This window comes from Pan paniscus, chromosome 5 (assembly GCF_029289425.2).
Source record: "Pan paniscus chromosome 5, NHGRI_mPanPan1-v2.0_pri, whole genome shotgun sequence".
NCBI classification, from domain to species: domain Eukaryota; kingdom Metazoa; phylum Chordata; class Mammalia; order Primates; family Hominidae; genus Pan; species Pan paniscus.
This window is the reverse complement of record NC_073254.2, coordinates 180816703-180832345: the sequence shown is the minus strand read 5'-3', so window position 1 is coordinate 180832345 and position 15643 is coordinate 180816703. Positions and strand designations below refer to the sequence as shown.

The following is a 15643-nucleotide window of genomic DNA, read 5'->3' as shown; positions in this document are numbered from 1 at the left end:
TGAAAAAAAATCACAGAATCGTGAAACTCAAGTGATCATGTAGGGAATTTCGGAAAAAAAAAAAACCAACAACCTGTAGGATGTACTTTTGTACATCAGAGTTCGAAGGTAACAAGGCAAAGATATCATAAGAAGAAACGTGTCACGAGAAACTGGAGGAAAAAGAGCTGTGTCTTCCTAGAAGTACAGTGATACAAGTTGCCAATGTGTTCACCTCAGAAACACTGGAAGCCGGATACCAGGGAATATTGTTAAAATGATAATCAGGAACAAAAAGAGATCAACCGGGAATGCTGAATCCAGCAATAAAATGCCTTGAAGATCATCCACGTTGGATAAATGCATATTGTGCACTGCCCCAAACAAAGAAACCGGAAAGTGTAAGAATTGGAAATCAGCAGGCTTATGTAACAGGAGAGGTGACCCGAAGGAATTAGGTAGAAGAAGAATTGAACAAGAAAGGAACTTTCTGCAGCCCACGTAATGAAGAATCCAGCAATTGGCAAATGTAGATAGATGTAAATGCAAAATATTTTCTTGATCAAATTTCCATATCTTTGTAAATGAGAGTTGACTACTTGAAACAAAATGATAGCAAGATATTTAACTTCAGCATATGTAGAGGTAACAATTTGAAATGGTAGCATAAATCATGTAGGGGTTAATTCGAAGTGTATCGTTGTAAGTTTCTTACCTCATGCACGATGGTGTGTCATATTTATAAAAGGGTACTGTGTGAGTTCAAAGGGATATTGCGAATGCTAGAGCTACCACAAAGGTTTGAACTGTGAGGTTTTTGGTATAATAAGAATAGTCCATGCATTCAAAAGAGGGAAGCCAAGGAAGAACTAGAAGTCTTTCAAGAGCTCAGGCTTTTATACATCCAGTTGCTCATTGAACCAGCTTCCTGGAATGGAGGGTCTGGGGTTGAGACTAGGCCACAAGTCTAGAGTCTCTAGAGAGACAGTGTTGGAACCCCATGGCCCATAATACATTTCCCATTTTCTCAGGAAGCCACAGGTCATGAAACTGAGGATACTGAGAGGTTGGAGCAACGTTCTTGGGAGGCATAAGGAAGAGCGAATGCTTCGAGATCCCCGCAGCCCAAACTACTCGCCTGCTTTGCCCCCTAATGCATTTTTCTCTGCTGCTCCGTAGCTGTCCGACCTCTTCAGATCTCTTAGTCCGCCCTGCCGTCTTCCTTTATGCCATGGGTCCCACTGTTCTTTCAACTCATCCCCCTTTCCCTCAGTCCCGGAGTAGCTGCGGCCAGCAGAGGGTAGACTGAGAGCAGGAGAGAAGGACCTGCCTAGGAACCCATTCTAGAGATACTGCATCCTGCCTGGGAGCAAGTTTTCCAGGGCAGCTTTGAGAAGTCTTGGAGAAACAAACCTACTAAACCTGACAGACAGTAATACTATTGGCACAATGCTTTTCTATGGGAAAGGTAGAGCCTTTTCACTACGTGTTGAGTACATAGAGTGTGAGGGTTGACCTGGAACGGTTATCCTCCTGGATGACGTGTTTTTTCTGAAGAGCTACATGTTAGTTGCAACTCCCACATTAGAATATGAAGTCCTACCGAGAGAGATACGGAGACTAGACAGATACAGATGCATTTGTATGTGAATACACAATTCCACAATAGAGACGTCAAAACCCATACCAGTTATTCCAGAGAGATGGATTGGGCGGAAGGCAGAAGGAGAATACTCGGATCGTTTTTTGGCCACGTGTATGTGTTATCTCAGTGTTTCTAAGAAGCGTTTGCTACTTTAGATTTTTTATTTTAAAAAATAGTAATAATCTATTAAGTATGAGAAATGTGCAGAGAGGATTAGTGATTGAGAGCCATTTTTGCTGGTGGCAATCATATGGTACTTTTAATGGGAATATTAGAAAGGCACCGGTAATGAGCTTGTTGCAGCACAAAGGAGAGGGTGTGGGGTGCCCCTGCATGTTGTCCCACCTCTTGTGACGTGTATCGTTTTGGAATTTCCAGTGGCTTGATCATGAACTACTGCAGGAATCCAGATCCTGTGGCAGCCCCTTATTGTTATACGACGGATCCCAGTGTCAGGTGGGAGTACTGCAACCTGACACAATGCTCAGAGGCAGAAGGGACTGCCGTCGCGCCTCCGACTGTTACCCCGGTTCCAAGCCTAGAGGCTCCTTCCGAACAAGGTAAGGAGTCTGTGGCCAGACATCTACACGCTTCGATGCTGGGAGGAAAAGCCATGGAAATTCCCACTGATGCAGCCGCCTTCAATGGTAAACGGATGCTCGAGTGTTGACTGAGTTCTACCATGTAGGAGGAAGCCTCCGTGCACTCCCTGGGGGAGCCAGCGAGTGATTTCTGGTGCAACGTGGGTGGGCTTTGTCTTTAGGATGGGCACAAACCCTCCAGGGTGATCGACTTCAAAATTCACCTTGTTGTAAAACGGGCTATCTCAGTGTCCCAGCCAAAATTTTTATTGTAACATGCTGTCAGGTGTGTCACTCTTTCCAAGCCAGTAAGCTTTTCCGGGGATTTCTTCAAGTAGCCAGCATTCAGAGCAATCTTCAGCATCGCAGATTCTGAGAAATGTGGCTCTGGAGCCTGTCACCCTCGAGAAACCTAACAGGGCTGCATTGATTCCATATGGCCCTGGGTCTATGGAGCAGTACATGAGCTCCCAATGCTCTAAGGCTCTTCAGCCCTAGGCTTTGAAGGGAGTGATTTCTCAGTGTTCTTAAACCTCTTTCTGATGACACTTGTACCTGGGAGGGGTCTAGAGAGAAAGAGTAGTAGACTTCTACTTTACTGCAATTCAGGATGCAGGGCACGAGAGGATTCCCTCTCTCCTCCAAGGGAAGAAGCTTTTGGCGTGCACACATCCCTGAGGAGCAAAGTGTCTTTGTGTTCAGTCAGATATATAGGACCGTTTTCTGCCCCATGGCCCGGAAGCCAAAGGCCTTGGCTTTCATGATCAACGGTCTAGGGAAACATGCAAAATTTCCATGTCTGTGCCAAACTGTGCCCCCGACAGCCGGTTACCACCTGCAGCCCGCATTGCCAAATGCATGCCGTTCGCATGAAGATTCAGTAGAGTTTCCTAGAAAGGTGCTACCTCGTGAGCTCACTTTCCAATGAGGAATCTGATCTGTTGTGTTTCTCTAAGGTGTCAGGTGAAATATTTCCAAGAACTTACTACAGTTCTAGAATGGTAGGAATCTGTTGCTTTGGTGTTTGTTTGTTGGTTGGTTTTCTCACATCCATCTGCCTATGGATAAGGAAAAGAGAGCGGTCGTCATTGTCATAGACTCCTTTCTGGTTGTGTCACAAATGGCTTCACATGTTTCTCTATGCTCAGAGATGCTCAGCTTGATTTCTTGTGTTTTCATTTCAGCACCGACTGAGCAAAGGCCTGGGGTGCAGGAGTGCTACCACGGTAATGGACACAGTTATCGAGGCACATACTCCACCACTGTCACAGGAAGAACCTGCCAAGCTTGGTCATCTAGGACACCACACTCGCATCGTCGGACCCCAGAATACTACCCAAATGCGTATGTCTTTGTTCTTTACCATAAGAGAAGAAAGGGCCAACTGAAGTTTCTGTTAGAAGAGATGTGTTTCAAGCTGAGTTCTCCGAACTCAACTTGTGACAGATGCAGATGGCGTAGCAAAATGTCTCAGGATGATTGCCTTGGAGCTAAGGGTCTGAGAGAAGAGAAATGTCAAGCTGCCTCTCCTTCCTCCTAGTTTCCTTGCGCAGAAGGGAAATCTGGAGGTGAGGAGATCACCTTATGAAGAAAGTCAGAATGACAAACGACCAAACACTTAGATTACCCTTCCACAACACCAACTAAACGTCAATGAAGACTTTCCAGTTGGAATTCCGTTATTCTGACTTCCACTTCCTGAAGGGAAGCTTGCGTTTGCCTTTTCTGTCTGGGTTCATGAGGAAAGAATAGGTGCTTATTTATGGACAGGTGAATTGATCTGTTTCTATATCTACGTATATTCCAATTGTTAGAAAAACTCTCGTTCCTAAGTACCAGTGGCCTGAAGGCATACAGGTTCCCAGCAAGAGAAGACCCAAGGAAGGAAGGCAGATGAGAGTCAGCACAGAGAGGGATGCTGAAAAGTAAAAGGGATGGGTAGATGGAGAGAAGCCCGGGTCTGACCACCCAATGGCCAATATTTTGGCCACAAGCGACTACCAGAGACATGGAAAAATGGTTTCTACATGTGGGACAACAGATGGTAGAGGACCTAGAGAATTGAGAGAGGGGCAATGATGAGCTCCACTCCGTAGGTGCCTTGGCTTTCTTCCTGGATACCCTTCCTGCACTGAATAGCAAGGAGATGGAGCCCAAGCAGACTGTAGCCATCTTGCTGAATGGAGGAGAGGGATTGGAGTTTGGGATGACTGTGGTAGCTGAAATTTTCTAGGTCTGCTACAAATAAGAACTGGTTTGTGGAGGAAAAGAGCTCTACAAATACGCATAGAAGTCTCCTCCAGTCGTTGGCCTGACATGACGCTGCCTGTGCACAGAAAACGGTTCCACGAGAAAGTGTGGCAAAGAACATTTACTGAGAAACAGCAACTACAAGAGCACAGGAAGCTCAATAAAGAAGAGAGAGATCACATAGCACTCTGGGATACTGGAGTTCTTCCCAGCTAGACCGGAGAGTCCTCACGGAACACATTGCCAATTCAGCGGAGACCCCAGAACAGCCGTAATTTAAAAGTACAATTAGTATATTACTAGAATCAAGTCAGCTGCAGACAACCCCTTGCACAGCTGAAAAGCAAGTGTCCCAGCATCAAATCGGTTTCCAATCAATGAACTGCCTGTGAGAGGAAATCTCAACTCTCTTTAGAAGTAAACAACAAAGTCAATGGCCTCAGCTATGCGGTATCCCCAGAGTGAGTCCTAAATTTAAAATTTGACTACATGTAGAAAAGCGTTTCGTGTGACCCATGACCAGGAAGTAAATCGGGTAGTAAAAACAGGCTCAGAAATGACAGAAATGATTAGAATTGCATGAAAATTTGACATATCAGTATGATAACTGATTTCAAATATTTAAAAAAAACAACACGCAAGAAAGCAGATATCATATCGAGAGAAATTCACAGTACAGAATAGCCAAATCAAATTAAAGAGGTAGTATAAAAAAAGTGCGTCTTAATGGAAAAAATTACTGTATGGCCGCCTGATCAATTTAGACGTTTCAGAGGAAAACATTACCCAAAACACAATTCTACAGAACCTACAGAATGAGCTACACACACACACACACACACACACACACACACATTGAAAACACACCCATACTCACACACACACGCAGAAACTCACAAGTTCTTACACACACACACACACACACACACACGCGCACCCGTGAAGAAATAGTGAAATACAAAATTAAGCGAGCCTCCCAGACATGTAGGAAAACATGAAATGATTTCCTGCATGTGGGAAGCAAGTCACAGTAAAGAGCAAGGGAGTTTGGAATAGAAACAAATACCAGAATCAAGGATGGCTGATAACTTTTCAATTACGAAGAACATGAAAAAAAATCACAGAATCGTGAAACTCAAGTGATCATATAGGGAATTTCGAAAAAAAAAAAAAACAACAACCTGTAGGATGTACTTTTGTACATCGGAGTTCGAAGGTAACAAGGCAAAGATATAATAAGAAGAAACGTGTCATGAGAAACTGGAGGAAAAAGAGCTGTGTCTTCCTAGAAGTACAGTGATACAAGTTACCAATGTGTTCACCTCAGAAACACTGGAAGCCGGATACCAGGGAATATTGTTAAAATGATAATCAGGAACAAAAAGAGATCAACCGGGAATGCTGAATCCAGCAATAAAATGCCTTGAAGATCATCCATGTTGGATAAATGCATATTGTGCACTGCCCCAAACAAAGAAACCGGAAAGTGTAAGAATTGGAAATCAGCAGGCTTATGTAACAGGAGAGGTGACCCGAAGGAATTAGGTAGAAGAAGAATTGAACAAGAAAGGAACTTTCTGCAGCCCACGTAATGAAGAATCCAGCAATTGGCAAATGTAGATAGATGTAAATGCAAAATATTTTCTTGATCAAATTTCCATATCTTTGTAAATGAGAGTTGACTACTTGAAACAAAATGATAGCAAGATATTTAACTTCAGCATATGTAGAGGTAACAATTTGAAATGGTAGCATAAATCATGTAGGGGTTAATTCGAAGTGTATCGTTGTAAGTTTCTTACCTCATGCACGATGGTGTGTCATATTTATAAAAGGGTACTGTGTGAGTTCAAAGGGATATTGCGAATGCTAGAGCTACCACAAAGGTTTGAACTGTGAGGTTTTTGGTATAATAAGAATAGTCCATGCATTCAAAAGAGGGAAGCCAAGGAAGAACTAGAAGTCTTTCAAGAGCTCAGGCTTTTATACATCCAGTTGCTCATTGAACCAGCTTCCTGGAATGGAGGGTCTGGGGTTGAGACTAGGCCACAAGTCTAGAGTCTCTAGAGAGACAGTGTTGGAACCCCATGGCCCATAATACATTTCCCATTTTCTCAGGAAGCCACAGGTCATGAAACTGAGGATACTGAGAGGTTGGAGCAACGTTCTTGGGAGGCATAAGGAAGAGCGAATGCTTCGAGATCCCCGCAGCCCAAACTACTCGCCTGCTTTGCCCCCTAATGCATTTTTCTCTGCTGCTCCGTAGCTGTCCGACCTCTTCAGATCTCTTAGTCCGCCCTGCCGTCTTCCTTTATGCCATGGGTCCCACTGTTCTTTCAACTCATCCCCCTTTCCCTCAGTCCCGGAGTAGCTGCGGCCAGCAGAGGGTAGACTGAGAGCAGGAGAGAAGGACCTGCCTAGGAACCCATTCTAGAGATACTGCATCCTGCCTGGGAGCAAGTTTTCCAGGGCAGCTTTGAGAAGTCTTGGAGAAACAAACCTACTAAACCTGACAGACAGTAATACTATTGGCACAATGCTTTTCTATGGGAAAGGTAGAGCCTTTTCACTACGTGTTGAGTACATAGAGTGTGAGGGTTGACCTGGAACGGTTATCCTCCTGGATGACGTGTTTTTTCTGAAGAGCTACATGTTAGTTGCAACTCCCACATTAGAATATGAAGTCCTACCGAGAGAGATACGGAGACTAGACAGATACAGATGCATTTGTATGTGAATACACAATTCCACAATAGAGACGTCAAAACCCATACCAGTTATTCCAGAGAGATGGATTGGGCGGAAGGCAGAAGGAGAATACTCGGATCGTTTTTTGGCCACGTGTATGTGTTATCTCAGTGTTTCTAAGAAGCGTTTGCTACTTTAGATTTTTTATTTTAAAAAATAGTAATAATCTATTAAGTATGAGAAATGTGCAGAGAGGATTAGTGATTGAGAGCCATTTTTGCTGGTGGCAATCATATGGTACTTTTAATGGGAATATTAGAAAGGCACCGGTAATGAGCTTGTTGCAGCACAAAGGAGAGGGTGTGGGGTGCCCCTGCATGTTGTCCCACCTCTTGTGACGTGTATCGTTTTGGAATTTCCAGTGGCTTGATCATGAACTACTGCAGGAATCCAGATCCTGTGGCAGCCCCTTATTGTTATACGACGGATCCCAGTGTCAGGTGGGAGTACTGCAACCTGACACAATGCTCAGAGGCAGAAGGGACTGCCGTCGCGCCTCCGACTGTTACCCCGGTTCCAAGCCTAGAGGCTCCTTCCGAACAAGGTAAGGAGTCTGTGGCCAGACATCTACACGCTTCGATGCTGGGAGGAAAAGCCATGGAAATTCCCACTGATGCAGCCGCCTTCAATGGTAAACGGATGCTCGAGTGTTGACTGAGTTCTACCATGTAGGAGGAAGCCTCCGTGCACTCTCTGGGGGAGCCAGCGAGTGATTTCTGGTGCAACGTGGGTGGGCTTTGTCTTTAGGATGGGCACAAACCCTCCAGGGTGATCGACTTCAAAATTCACCTTGTTGTAAAATGGGCTATCTCAGTGTCCCAGCCAAAATTTTTATTGTAACATGCTGTCAGGTGTGTCACTCTTTCCAAGCCAGTAAGCTTTTCCGGGGATTTCTTCAAGTAGCCAGCATTCAGAGCAATCTTCAGCATCGCAGATTCTGAGAAATGTGGCTCTGGAGCCTGTCACCCTCGAGAAACCTAACAGGGCTGCATTGATTCCATATGGCCCTGGGTCTATGGAGCAGTACATGAGCTCCCAATGCTCTAAGGCTCTTCAGCCCTAGGCTTTGAAGGGAGTGATTTCTCAGTGTTCTTAAACCTCTTTCTGATGACACTTGTACCTGGGAGGGGTCTAGAGAGAAAGAGTAGTAGACTTCTACTTTACTGCAATTCAGGATGCAGGGCACGAGAGGATTCCCTCTCTCCTCCAAGGGAAGAAGCTTTTGGCGTGCACACATCCCTGAGGAGCAAAGTGTCTTTGTGTTCAGTCAGATATATAGGACCGTTTTCTGCCCCATGGCCCGGAAGCCAAAGGCCTTGGCTTTCATGATCAACGGTCTAGGGAAACATGCAAAATTTCCATGTCTGTGCCAAACTGTGCCCCCGACAGCCGGTTACCACCTGCAGCCCGCATTGCCAAATGCATGCCGTTCGCATGAAGATTCAGTAGAGTTTCCTAGAAAGGTGCTACCTCGTGAGCTCACTTTCCAATGAGGAATCTGATCTGTTGTGTTTCTCTAAGGTGTCAGGTGAAATATTTCCAAGAACTTACTACAGTTCTAGAATGGTAGGAATCTGTTGCTTTGGTGTTTGTTTGTTGGTTGGTTTTCTCACATCCATCTGCCTATGGATAAGGAAAAGAGAGCGGTCGTCATTGTCATAGACTCCTTTCTGGTTGTGTCACAAATGGCTTCACATGTTTCTCTATGCTCAGAGATGCTCAGCTTGATTTCTTGTGTTTTCATTTCAGCACCGACTGAGCAAAGGCCTGGGGTGCAGGAGTGCTACCACGGTAATGGACACAGTTATCGAGGCACATACTCCACCACTGTCACAGGAAGAACCTGCCAAGCTTGGTCATCTAGGACACCACACTCGCATCGTCGGACCCCAGAATACTACCCAAATGCGTATGTCTTTGTTCTTTACCATAAGAGAAGAAAGGGCCAACTGAAGTTTCTGTTAGAAGAGATGTGTTTCAAGCTGAGTTCTCCGAACTCAACTTGTGACAGATGCAGATGGCGTAGCAAAATGTCTCAGGATGATTGCCTTGGAGCTAAGGGTCTGAGAGAAGAGAAATGTCAAGCTGCCTCTCCTTCCTCCTAGTTTCCTTGCGCAGAAGGGAAATCTGGAGGTGAGGAGATCACCTTATGAAGAAAGTCAGAATGACAAACGACCAAACACTTAGATTACCCTTCCACAACACCAACTAAACGTCAATGAAGACTTTCCAGTTGGAATTCCGTTATTCTGACTTCCACTTCCTGAAGGGAAGCTTGCGTTTGCCTTTTCTGTCTGGGTTCATGAGGAAAGAATAGGTGCTTATTTATGGACAGGTGAATTGATCTGTTTCTATATCTACGTATATTCCAATTGTTAGAAAAACACTCGTTCCTAAGTACCAGTGGCCTGAAGGCATACAGGTTCCCAGCAAGAGAAGACCCAAGGAAGGAAGGCAGATGAGAGTCAGCACAGAGAGGGATGCTGAAAAGTAAAAGGGATGGGTAGATGGAGAGAAGCCCGGGTCTGACCACCCAATGGCCAATATTTTGGCCACAAGCGACTACCAGAGACATGGAAAAATGGTTTCTACATGTGGGACAACAGATGGTAGAGGACCTAGAGAATTGAGAGAGGGGCAATGATGAGCTCCACTCCGTAGGTGCCTTGGCTTTCTTCCTGGATACCCTTCCTGCACTGAATAGCAAGGAGATGGAGCCCAAGCAGACTGTAGCCATCTTGCTGAATGGAGGAGAGGGATTGGAGTTTGGGATGACTGTGGTAGCTGAAATTTTCTAGGTCTGCTACAAATAAGAACTGGTTTGTGGAGGAAAAGAGCTCTACAAATACGCATAGAAGTCTCCTCCAGTCGTTGGCCTGACATGACGCTGCCTGTGCACAGAAAACGGTTCCACGAGAAAGTGTGGCAAAGAACATTTACTGAGAAACAGCAACTACAAGAGCACAGGAAGCTCAATAAAGAAGAGAGAGATCACATAGCACTCTGGGATACTGGAGTTCTTCCCAGCTAGACCGGAGAGTCCTCACGGAACACATTGCCAATTCAGCGGAGACCCCAGAACAGCCGTAATTTAAAAGTACAATTAGTATATTACTAGAATCAAGTCAGCTGCAGACAACCCCTTGCACAGCTGAAAAGCAAGTGTCCCAGCATCAAATCGGTTTCCAATCAATGAACTGCCTGTGAGAGGAAATCTCAACTCTCTTTAGAAGTAAACAACAAAGTCAATGGCCTCAGCTATGCGGTATCCCCAGAGTGAGTCCTAAATTTAAAATTTGACTACATGTAGAAAAGCGTTTCGTGTGACCCATGACCAGGAAGTAAATCGGGTAGTAAAAACAGGCTCAGAAATGACAGAAATGATTAGAATTGCATGAAAATTTGACATATCAGTATGATAACTGATTTCAAATATTTAAAAAAAACAACACGCAAGAAAGCAGATATCATATCGAGAGAAATTCACAGTACAGAATAGCCAAATCAAATTAAAGAGGTAGTATAAAAAAAGTGCGTCTTAATGGAAAAAATTACTGTATGGCCGCCTGATCAATTTAGACGTTTCAGAGGAAAACATTACCCAAAACACAATTCTACAGAACCTACAGAATGAGCTACACACACACACACACACACACACACACACACACATTGAAAACACACCCATACTCACACACACACGCAGAAACTCACAAGTTCTTACACACACACACACACACACACGCGCACCCGTGAAGAAATAGTGAAATACAAAATTAAGCGAGCCTCCCAGACATGTAGGAAAACATGAAATGATTTCCTGCATGTGGGAAGCAAGTCACAGTAAAGAGCAAGGGAGTTTGGAATAGAAACAAATACCAGAATCAAGGATGGCTGATAACTTTTCAATTACGAAGAACATGAAAAAAAATCACAGAATCGTGAAACTCAAGTGATCATATAGGGAATTTCGAAAAAAAAAAAAAACAACAACCTGTAGGATGTACTTTTGTACATCGGAGTTCGAAGGTAACAAGGCAAAGATATAATAAGAAGAAACGTGTCATGAGAAACTGGAGGAAAAAGAGCTGTGTCTTCCTAGAAGTACAGTGATACAAGTTACCAATGTGTTCACCTCAGAAACACTGGAAGCCGGATACCAGGGAATATTGTTAAAATGATAATCAGGAACAAAAAGAGATCAACCGGGAATGCTGAATCCAGCAATAAAATGCCTTGAAGATCATCCATGTTGGATAAATGCATATTGTGCACTGCCCCAAACAAAGAAACCGGAAAGTGTAAGAATTGGAAATCAGCAGGCTTATGTAACAGGAGAGGTGACCCGAAGGAATTAGGTAGAAGAAGAATTGAACAAGAAAGGAACTTTCTGCAGCCCACGTAATGAAGAATCCAGCAATTGGCAAATGTAGATAGATGTAAATGCAAAATATTTTCTTGATCAAATTTCCATATCTTTGTAAATGAGAGTTGACTACTTGAAACAAAATGATAGCAAGATATTTAACTTCAGCATATGTAGAGGTAACAATTTGAAATGGTAGCATAAATCATGTAGGGGTTAATTCGAAGTGTATCGTTGTAAGTTTCTTACCTCATGCACGATGGTGTGTCATATTTATAAAAGGGTACTGTGTGAGTTCAAAGGGATATTGCGAATGCTAGAGCTACCACAAAGGTTTGAACTGTGAGGTTTTTGGTATAATAAGAATAGTCCATGCATTCAAAAGAGGGAAGCCAAGGAAGAACTAGAAGTCTTTCAAGAGCTCAGGCTTTTATACATCCAGTTGCTCATTGAACCAGCTTCCTGGAATGGAGGGTCTGGGGTTGAGACTAGGCCACAAGTCTAGAGTCTCTAGAGAGACAGTGTTGGAACCCCATGGCCCATAATACATTTCCCATTTTCTCAGGAAGCCACAGGTCATGAAACTGAGGATACTGAGAGGTTGGAGCAACGTTCTTGGGAGGCATAAGGAAGAGCGAATGCTTCGAGATCCCCGCAGCCCAAACTACTCGCCTGCTTTGCCCCCTAATGCATTTTTCTCTGCTGCTCCGTAGCTGTCCGACCTCTTCAGATCTCTTAGTCCGCCCTGCCGTCTTCCTTTATGCCATGGGTCCCACTGTTCTTTCAACTCATCCCCCTTTCCCTCAGTCCCGGAGTAGCTGCGGCCAGCAGAGGGTAGACTGAGAGCAGGAGAGAAGGACCTGCCTAGGAACCCATTCTAGAGATACTGCATCCTGCCTGGGAGCAAGTTTTCCAGGGCAGCTTTGAGAAGTCTTGGAGAAACAAACCTACTAAACCTGACAGACAGTAATACTATTGGCACAATGCTTTTCTATGGGAAAGGTAGAGCCTTTTCACTACGTGTTGAGTACATAGAGTGTGAGGGTTGACCTGGAACGGTTATCCTCCTGGATGACGTGTTTTTTCTGAAGAGCTACATGTTAGTTGCAACTCCCACATTAGAATATGAAGTCCTACCGAGAGAGATACGGAGACTAGACAGATACAGATGCATTTGTATGTGAATACACAATTCCACAATAGAGACGTCAAAACCCATACCAGTTATTCCAGAGAGATGGATTGGGCGGAAGGCAGAAGGAGAATACTCGGATCGTTTTTTGGCCACGTGTATGTGTTATCTCAGTGTTTCTAAGAAGCGTTTGCTACTTTAGATTTTTTATTTTAAAAAATAGTAATAATCTATTAAGTATGAGAAATGTGCAGAGAGGATTAGTGATTGAGAGCCATTTTTGCTGGTGGCAATCATATGGTACTTTTAATGGGAATATTAGAAAGGCACCGGTAATGAGCTTGTTGCAGCACAAAGGAGAGGGTGTGGGGTGCCCCTGCATGTTGTCCCACCTCTTGTGACGTGTATCGTTTTGGAATTTCCAGTGGCTTGATCATGAACTACTGCAGGAATCCAGATCCTGTGGCAGCCCCTTATTGTTATACGACGGATCCCAGTGTCAGGTGGGAGTACTGCAACCTGACACAATGCTCAGAGGCAGAAGGGACTGCCGTCGCGCCTCCGACTGTTACCCCGGTTCCAAGCCTAGAGGCTCCTTCCGAACAAGGTAAGGAGTCTGTGGCCAGACATCTACACGCTTCGATGCTGGGAGGAAAAGCCATGGAAATTCCCACTGATGCAGCCGCCTTCAATGGTAAACGGATGCTCGAGTGTTGACTGAGTTCTACCATGTAGGAGGAAGCCTCCGTGCACTCTCTGGGGGAGCCAGCGAGTGATTTCTGGTGCAACGTGGGTGGGCTTTGTCTTTAGGATGGGCACAAACCCTCCAGGGTGATCGACTTCAAAATTCACCTTGTTGTAAAATGGGCTATCTCAGTGTCCCAGCCAAAATTTTTATTGTAACATGCTGTCAGGTGTGTCACTCTTTCCAAGCCAGTAAGCTTTTCCGGGGATTTCTTCAAGTAGCCAGCATTCAGAGCAATCTTCAGCATCGCAGATTCTGAGAAATGTGGCTCTGGAGCCTGTCACCCTCGAGAAACCTAACAGGGCTGCATTGATTCCATATGGCCCTGGGTCTATGGAGCAGTACATGAGCTCCCAATGCTCTAAGGCTCTTCAGCCCTAGGCTTTGAAGGGAGTGATTTCTCAGTGTTCTTAAACCTCTTTCTGATGACACTTGTACCTGGGAGGGGTCTAGAGAGAAAGAGTAGTAGACTTCTACTTTACTGCAATTCAGGATGCAGGGCACGAGAGGATTCCCTCTCTCCTCCAAGGGAAGAAGCTTTTGGCGTGCACACATCCCTGAGGAGCAAAGTGTCTTTGTGTTCAGTCAGATATATAGGACCGTTTTCTGCCCCATGGCCCGGAAGCCAAAGGCCTTGGCTTTCATGATCAACGGTCTAGGGAAACATGCAAAATTTCCATGTCTGTGCCAAACTGTGCCCCCGACAGCCGGTTACCACCTGCAGCCCGCATTGCCAAATGCATGCCGTTCGCATGAAGATTCAGTAGAGTTTCCTAGAAAGGTGCTACCTCGTGAGCTCACTTTCCAATGAGGAATCTGATCTGTTGTGTTTCTCTAAGGTGTCAGGTGAAATATTTCCAAGAACTTACTACAGTTCTAGAATGGTAGGAATCTGTTGCTTTGGTGTTTGTTTGTTGGTTGGTTTTCTCACATCCATCTGCCTATGGATAAGGAAAAGAGAGCGGTCGTCATTGTCATAGACTCCTTTCTGGTTGTGTCACAAATGGCTTCACATGTTTCTCTATGCTCAGAGATGCTCAGCTTGATTTCTTGTGTTTTCATTTCAGCACCGACTGAGCAAAGGCCTGGGGTGCAGGAGTGCTACCACGGTAATGGACACAGTTATCGAGGCACATACTCCACCACTGTCACAGGAAGAACCTGCCAAGCTTGGTCATCTAGGACACCACACTCGCATCGTCGGACCCCAGAATACTACCCAAATGCGTATGTCTTTGTTCTTTACCATAAGAGAAGAAAGGGCCAACTGAAGTTTCTGTTAGAAGAGATGTGTTTCAAGCTGAGTTCTCCGAACTCAACTTGTGACAGATGCAGATGGCGTAGCAAAATGTCTCAGGATGATTGCCTTGGAGCTAAGGGTCTGAGAGAAGAGAAATGTCAAGCTGCCTCTCCTTCCTCCTAGTTTCCTTGCGCAGAAGGGAAATCTGGAGGTGAGGAGATCACCTTATGAAGAAAGTCAGAATGACAAACGACCAAACACTTAGATTACCCTTCCACAACACCAACTAAACGTCAATGAAGACTTTCCAGTTGGAATTCCGTTATTCTGACTTCCACTTCCTGAAGGGAAGCTTGCGTTTGCCTTTTCTGTCTGGGTTCATGAGGAAAGAATAGGTGCTTATTTATGGACAGGTGAATTGATCTGTTTCTATATCTACGTATATTCCAATTGTTAGAAAAACACTCGTTCCTAAGTACCAGTGGCCTGAAGGCATACAGGTTCCCAGCAAGAGAAGACCCAAGGAAGGAAGGCAGATGAGAGTCAGCACAGAGAGGGATGCTGAAAAGTAAAAGGGATGGGTAGATGGAGAGAAGCCCGGGTCTGACCACCCAATGGCCAATATTTTGGCCACAAGCGACTACCAGAGACATGGAAAAATGGTTTCTACATGTGGGACAACAGATGGTAGAGGACCTAGAGAATTGAGAGAGGGGCAATGATGAGCTCCACTCCGTAGGTGCCTTGGCTTTCTTCCTGGATACCCTTCCTGCACTGAATAGCAAGGAGATGGAGCCCAAGCAGACTGTAGCCATCTTGCTGAATGGAGGAGAGGGATTGGAGTTTGGGATGACTGTGGTAGCTGAAATTTTCTAGGTCTGCTACAAATAAGAACTGGTTTGTGGAGGAAAAGAGCTCTACAAATACGCATAGAAGTCTCCTCCAGTCGTTGGCCTG

The 15643-nt window shown here is 44.8% G+C and overlaps 2 protein-coding genes across 2 annotated transcripts; both read left to right on the top strand.

The window, feature by feature from the left end:
• Nucleotides 1-7298: 7298 nt before the first annotated feature.
• On the top strand, nucleotides 7299-7944 carry LOC134730535 (apolipoprotein(a)-like). The gene has a single exon (XM_063605062.1). The coding sequence runs from the start codon at nucleotides 7576-7578 to the stop codon at nucleotides 7855-7857; it is 282 nt and encodes a 93-aa protein (XP_063461132.1). The 5' UTR covers nucleotides 7299-7575; the 3' UTR covers nucleotides 7858-7944.
• Nucleotides 7945-12859: 4915 nt separating this feature from the next.
• Nucleotides 12860-13505, top strand: LOC134730534 (apolipoprotein(a)-like). Its single transcript, XM_063605061.1, has one exon. It carries the CDS (start codon nucleotides 13137-13139, stop codon nucleotides 13416-13418), a length of 282 nt encoding a protein of 93 aa, XP_063461131.1. The 5' UTR covers nucleotides 12860-13136; the 3' UTR covers nucleotides 13419-13505.
• Nucleotides 13506-15643: the final 2138 nt, after the last annotated feature.

What these genes read in the sequence shown, in the direction of transcription:
- LOC134730535 (XM_063605062.1), top strand. Translation starts at nt 7,576, where the DNA reads ATGAACTACTGCAGGAATCCAGATCCTGTGGCAGCCCCTTATTGTTAT.
- LOC134730534 (XM_063605061.1), top strand. Translation starts at nt 13,137, where the DNA reads ATGAACTACTGCAGGAATCCAGATCCTGTGGCAGCCCCTTATTGTTAT.